This window comes from Nothobranchius furzeri, chromosome 12 (assembly GCF_043380555.1).
Source record: "Nothobranchius furzeri strain GRZ-AD chromosome 12, NfurGRZ-RIMD1, whole genome shotgun sequence".
In the NCBI taxonomy this organism is placed as follows: domain Eukaryota; kingdom Metazoa; phylum Chordata; class Actinopteri; order Cyprinodontiformes; family Nothobranchiidae; genus Nothobranchius; species Nothobranchius furzeri.
Window position 1 is genome coordinate 65456369 of NC_091752.1, and position 6817 is coordinate 65463185.

General features: G+C 46.4%; 1 protein-coding gene across 1 annotated transcript in view; it reads left to right on the top strand.

Annotated features, from left to right (window-relative positions):
- Positions 1 to 2663, top strand: part of actb2 (actin, beta 2) — a 3706-nt gene extending 1043 nt beyond the window's left edge. The window contains exons 2-6 of the mRNA XM_015945394.3: positions 306 to 438; positions 539 to 778; positions 1095 to 1533; positions 1618 to 1799; positions 1888 to 2663. Coding sequence (XP_015800880.1) covers positions 313 to 438; positions 539 to 778; positions 1095 to 1533; positions 1618 to 1799; positions 1888 to 2031 — 1131 coding nt within the window. The 5' untranslated portion in view covers positions 306 to 312 and the 3' untranslated portion in view covers positions 2032 to 2663. The remainder of the gene's footprint in view (positions 1 to 305; positions 439 to 538; positions 779 to 1094; positions 1534 to 1617; positions 1800 to 1887) is intronic.
- The last annotated feature ends 4154 nt before the right edge of the window (positions 2664 to 6817 follow it).

Sequence of the window (6817 nt, forward strand, 5' to 3'; positions counted from 1 at the left end):
GGGACCAGTGAACCGGAGGGAGTGGTCTTCGGGTCTGATATGTCGAATTTTCCTTTTTTCTTGCTGTATTCTGGCTGCCCGCCATAGCGCCGGTAGCCGCAAAGCTGCTCAAAACCGAACCATGTCCTTATATGGTAACAAGAGAATGCAGCAACACTTCCTTTTGTCTGGCTTGGTCGGAATGCGGGTCTCAAGCGCCACCCGGTGGCCACCTCTGCGCACTGCAGTCTCGTTGACAGGATGTGAGACTGCAGAACAGCTGCCGAGTGGATGGACATGGGATTTCATTCTGTTTTTCTCCACAGTTCAACCATGGGAGAAGAAGAAATTGCCGCACTTGTTGTTGACAACGGATCCGGTATGTGCAAGGCCGGATTCGCCGGAGACGACGCCCCTCGTGCTGTCTTTCCATCCATCGTTGGTCGCCCCAGGCATCAGGTTGGTATTTTTCATTTTAAGACTTAAAATTAAGTTGTGTCTGATTTAAAAATGGATTTTGAGTGTAGAGTTAAAGTATTTACAATTTTTTTTTCTTCAGGGTGTGATGGTTGGTATGGGCCAGAAAGACAGCTATGTAGGTGATGAAGCTCAGAGCAAGAGGGGTATCCTGACTCTGAAGTACCCCATTGAGCATGGTATTGTGACCAACTGGGATGACATGGAGAAGATCTGGCATCACACCTTCTACAATGAGCTGAGAGTTGCCCCTGAGGAGCACCCCGTCCTGCTCACAGAGGCCCCTCTGAACCCCAAAGCCAACAGGGAGAAGATGACTCAGGTACACGCCCTAAATGCGCTCTAGTCACTGTTCAGGAGTTTCCTCATCTCAGTTCCTTCTCCATTCTCACTTCCTCCCTCTTCTCCAGGACCTCTCCTAAGATGATCTTTCATCAGAAGGTCTCTTTACTGTGTGCCTGTCTGCACTTGTGTCAAATTAGAGCAGCTGACTTGCACAAGTGTGAAGGAATGTAGTTTCTGCACCTATATGTACTAACTTGAGTCTGAGCCTCACTCTGATGCATGTAGTGAGTGCAGTGGCGTGTCCTCAAAGCCTTCTGGAAACTAAAATGTTCTCTTTTTTTTTTTCATCACAGATCATGTTCGAGACCTTCAACACCCCCGCCATGTACGTTGCCATCCAGGCTGTGCTGTCCCTCTATGCCTCTGGTCGTACCACTGGTATTGTCATGGACTCCGGTGATGGTGTGACCCACACAGTGCCCATCTACGAGGGTTACGCCCTGCCCCATGCCATCCTGCGTCTTGACCTGGCTGGCCGTGACCTCACAGACTACCTCATGAAGATCCTGACTGAGCGTGGCTACTCCTTCACCACCACAGCCGAGAGGGAAATTGTGCGCGACATCAAGGAGAAGCTGTGCTACGTTGCCCTGGACTTCGAGCAGGAGATGGGTACTGCTGCCTCTTCTTCCTCTCTGGAGAAGAGCTACGAGCTGCCTGATGGACAGGTCATCACCATTGGCAATGAGAGGTTCCGTTGCCCCGAGGCCCTCTTCCAGCCTTCCTTCCTCGGTATGTACCCAGTTTCCTAACACCGACCCCTGAGGCTAACATGACTTGTCTGGTTATTTGCTGACTCATCTTATCTCATCTCAGGTATGGAGTCCTGTGGAATCCATGAGACCACCTACAACAGCATCATGAAGTGTGATGTCGACATCCGTAAGGACCTGTACGCCAACACCGTGCTGTCTGGTGGTACCACCATGTACCCTGGCATCGCTGACAGGATGCAGAAGGAGATCACAGCCCTGGCCCCATCCACCATGAAGATTAAGGTGAGTGTCTGGAGCACAGCTTGACCCTTCTGGTTCTACGTACAAGCCAAGGCTCAGTCTTTAACCTCTTCTCTCCTGTGTTTGGCAGATCATTGCCCCACCTGAGCGTAAATACTCTGTCTGGATCGGAGGCTCCATCCTGGCCTCCCTGTCCACCTTCCAGCAGATGTGGATCAGCAAGCAGGAGTACGATGAGTCTGGCCCCTCCATCGTCCACCGCAAATGCTTCTAAACAGACTGTTCCTCCTTCCCCTCCCAAACACCCAACATCTTCAGCTCTGTGCAGAACAACCACACATTTCTCATACACACTCAGGCGCAGAGCCTAGATGACGATTCATTGGCATGGCTTCAGTTATTTTTGGCGCTTGACTCAGGATTTAAAAAAACTGGAACGATGAAGGAGACCGTAATGTTTGGCTAGGTTTAATGAAACGCCCCAGGTTCCTGCTGTTGCCTGGGATTTAAAATGTACATTTTTTTTTCTTTGTCATTCCAAATGTTTGTCAACTGCATTATTCAGACACATGGTTCCAAATGTTTAACTGCATTGTTCAGACACGTATTTGCCTCTGTGAAGGCTGCCCAGTGGTTGGCGCATACTTAAAAATGGTTGTAGTATCGCTTGTATGTAAATTTGTCTGGATTTTTTGTACTTTCAGCCTTAAAATCTTGGTCCTGTTTATTTTTTTCTTTTTATGCAACATCCAATTGTGACCTTCCTCCCCAATGAAGGTTTCATCCCAGGGTGGTGGGGCAAGGCATCTCAAAAGTGACCGGGTAACAAGGGGTGCCAGACCGGTGGGGCCAACCTGTACACTGACAAAACAATCCCAATAAAGTGCACATGTGTTCCAACGTGAATGTGTCTGCTATTGCGTGTTTTTAAAATCTCTAAATACTGGATCTTAAAATTTTAAAGTAAATTACTTAAATGCATAAAAAACCCTTGTTTGGCCTTCAAAGTTGTGAGAACGTTAAAGTAATAAAACATGGCCGTGAAGAATCTTGCTTCTCAACATAAATGTTGAAATCAGTTTAGATTTAAATGAGAATTCCTAGTAAAAATTAAATCTCTGGGCTCAAACTTGGCTCTATATTTCCGAGTGAATGTGTGACAAGGCTGCAGTACCACTGTCTGGACAGAAGGTGTCACTACAGGCTCAAATATCAGGCTGACTCAAAGCCGCTATATGTCCAAAGCACCAAACAGATCTAAGCGCATTCTGTTAATGCAGCTGTGATGTGACTGGTGCCTGTGGACAGAAACCTGCAGGGTAGAGTTCAAGGATGTTTTCTACCAGCTTTTCTGGAATTATGACAAAATTCCTGCTGAAATGTACATCTAAAAGTCTGCTAAAACATAAACTGATCCAGACGGATTAGGTGTGTGTGTGGATAGGGTAACATTGCAAACACGAGTACTTGCAGTAAAAGTCACATTTGTATGCACGGTAGAACTCCCACAGCTTAGGTGCCAGAGATTTATTCAATCTCACGCCCTGATTTCTGCTGAGGCTGCTTCCCTCTGATATCCTTTTACTGCAGCGCCAGCAAAACACCTCCGGCGCCTGGGACATGTGCGCACGCGCATTTTGTGCCCCATTTTAGCCTCTTGTCGGGGTGTCCTTGCAGGTGTGTGAGCACGTTTCTGCTGCAGTTGCACCTGGATGTCGCTCTCCTGTCACAGAAAAATTGTTGTAAAAACGTTTACTGTGCTTTATTTTTGAGTTACGAGTTTGGGAACAATCTGTCCCGATGTGCTGAAAAAACAAACGCATCCTTTTAAGTATGCAGCTTTGTCATTTCACCAGCAGGTGGTGCTGTTGTTTAGCATCAAGCATTTCTACAGCCAAGTGGGTGAAAGGCAAATAGAGGTCTGCCCTCCTAACATAAGGAGGCCAGCAAATGTCTTTCAAATACACCTTCCTGGTAACTCTTTGTTCTATGTCACTGAGTAAAGTTTCATAAATGTAAAAGTATTACATCTTTATTTGGATGAATATTTAATTAGTAAGCATGCTGCCTTCTGCAGCTGTGTGGTTCATTCTCATCAGCTCGTGTTTTGCAGAGTTTCTGACGCAGCTCAGCTGAACACTGCAGGGTGCATCTGCTGCATCATTCTTTCTTCACGGAGGCATGAAGGCCATTTCTCAAAGCGTTAACCACATGAGTCAGGAGCAGCCACAAAGGAGAATAATAAATGCACATCCTGTGTTCTGCAAGCCTGCTCAAGCACACCTCATTAGGGGGTATGAGGGGTTAACCACACACACAAACACACACATTCTCAAACATGTTCATTTAAAGAATGCATTTGTTCTTTGGTGCTTTTTTCTTTTTTGTGAGGTGATCAAAGAGCTTTGCATACAGTTGCACGTCTGTTGGGGCGCAGAGACTCGCTCTCCCCTCTTCACAAGTGGTCCCTGCAAAGGACAGTCGGGTACCTCTGGGGAGCTGGGAGTGGGGGTTGGTACTCGTGGTGATGTCAGACTTTATAGCTGAAGGTGATTGGCTGCTTTTTGTAGGATTTTTCTCTGAAAACGTGACACCTTGTGAATTATTCAGCTCTGCTGCTGTGAGTGCAGGTAGAGGTGCCCCGCCCCCCAGCTTCATTAGCAAATGCTCTGTCCCCCTTGTGTTAACGTGTGTGTCACATCATCACCGACTCCACGCCAGAGAAGACTCCATGAACTATTTGGAACGGATTTGAAGAAATATCAACTGAGATGCAGACTCAACCATAGCAAATGTTCTTATTCAGCAGAATAAAAACATTTTTTGTGGAATGGAAACAGAATGTGGCGACTCAGCAGCGTTTTAGGCTGTAAATCATGGTTTTTCCTCTAACTTTTCCACCACAGTCCCTCACAGACGACAAGCTCGGATCACGGGTTGGATTATCCTCAAAGGACATTTGGAGAAGCATGTAAGAAAAGTCTCCGACTGATTCCTGGAGTGGAGAATCTGTGTGGGAAGGCAGGAGATGTTTGTGGCTGGTGCGTGAGCACTCTGCTGCTTTTTATCTGCCATGAAGCTTTTGTATAATCAGGGAACAGTGAGAAGTATGGTTGTCGCATCATAAGATCATAAGATGTTGACAATATTTGAAAATAAAAATGACAATTTTACTCAAAAGTTTGCTATTTTCCTTATTTACAAGTTTATGTGAGTTTTTCGCGGATCAAATGCCCACATTGTGTTTCTAAAGGGTTGTTTGAAGCTCGTGTTACCATGGTGACCCTAATGAGCCACTGGCAGAGTGCTTAACATTCCTTTGTTCTCTCCACATTCCCTTTTATGGTTTATAAACCAAATGTGTTTTATCATTCACATGATTACTATATGTTAAAAATGTGATTTCAAGCAGCAGCTGCATTTTTAGAAATGTCTTACTGTGTTTTACAAATTATCATGCATGATAATTTCTCTGATTTCCCTTTTCCAGTCATCAGCTGTTGGTGAACAAGTCGACTATTATTGAACAAACATCCTAATGATAAGAGTCTTTTTCTAAACATCTGTTCCAAATTGTTAACACAACCGTTTCAACACATTTGATAAAGATCTGAGGTTTGCAGCATCAGGAGGTCTTGACAGCATCCTCTTGCATCCATTAAACGTGTGACTTTTTTGAGATTTTGCTGGATGTTGGGATCCCAGCTGGCTCCTTCTCAGAGTTTCTGCTGGAGGATCTCAAACCATCTCTTTCTGTTTATGAAAAATCAACGTATGTGCTCAACTGTAACCGATCTGAACATTTGTTAATTTACTGTGGTGCTTCTTCCAATAGATAACCCCCCACACAGAAAGTAGAGCATTGGCTCCTCAGGGCTGAAACAATAACAATGGGGCCTTAATTTGAAGGCTTTGTCTGAATTCCTAGTCGGAGCGATTGGAGAACAAAAGCCGAGCTTGGTCCCTGCGGACGGTCCAGGACCTCTCTCTGATCTCCGCCTGGTAATTCCCCTCCCCGGGTCCCATCAGAGGTGACAGGGGCGGCGACCCGACAGGTCAGCGGGGTGAAAGCTGCCCCCCGGGCCGTCCTCCTCCGCTCGGCGGACAAATAAGATACAAATAAGGAGGTGAAAACTCGGGTCTGATCCCCACGAGCCCGTCGGAGCCGCCGTGAGAGCTCCGTCGCTCTCCCTCCTGCTGGAGCTCCAGCGTCGCTCTGGTCTCCACCGGAGCGCCTCCTGTTTCTGACGCGGAGGGACGCCTTGAAACCCACACTCCAGGAGGAGGGGCATCCCGCCCCGCGGGGGGAGCTTGAAACCTCTCACATTTTTAATCGACGTTTTTAGGGAGTTTAGAACGCGGAGCGGTGTACTTCAAAGGAAACTTTTCAGGATGGTTAAAAACCCCGACAGAGACGTGCGCGAGGAGGGGACGGAGAGGTCACGTGAAGGAGGAGTAGGACCCCCCCCCCATGAGGGAGGAGTAAGAGCCCCCACCCCACCACGACGCCCTCCTTTGAATCCAACATAATGACACTAAATGAGCAGGCCAAGGCACTTTCCCTCCTCTTATTATGCTAATAAATGTGCGTTTGTTCCCGCGTAGACACGCACTGCGCTGGAGGCAGCGAGCGTTTTCTCACCTACAGACCCGACACTCCCTCATCTGCATACGGATAGCCGGGCTTTACACCCTGCGGACAAATAAGTTTAAGAATAACAATAAAAAAGCATAACAGTGACAAGACCCAGTCGATTCCGCATGTAATGCTGATAATCTCCGATAATAATCTAGATCCAATCCAACACCACGTTCAGAATCCAGATGAAAAATCTGTTCATTCTAGGAATAGTAACTACGTGGAAAAAGTCCTATATTTATTTTAACCATGGTTTCCTGAGGAAGGTCGAACCAAAGCCACATTCCAAAAAATTAACCAGCAAAAGATAATGAAGCTTAGCGCTTTCTGTGAGTTCATGGTTATTTTTTACGTTCTTTTAGACATCGTGACACTTTTGGAGTCAATTCAGTTTTATTAAAATAAGTGTAATGATGATGAT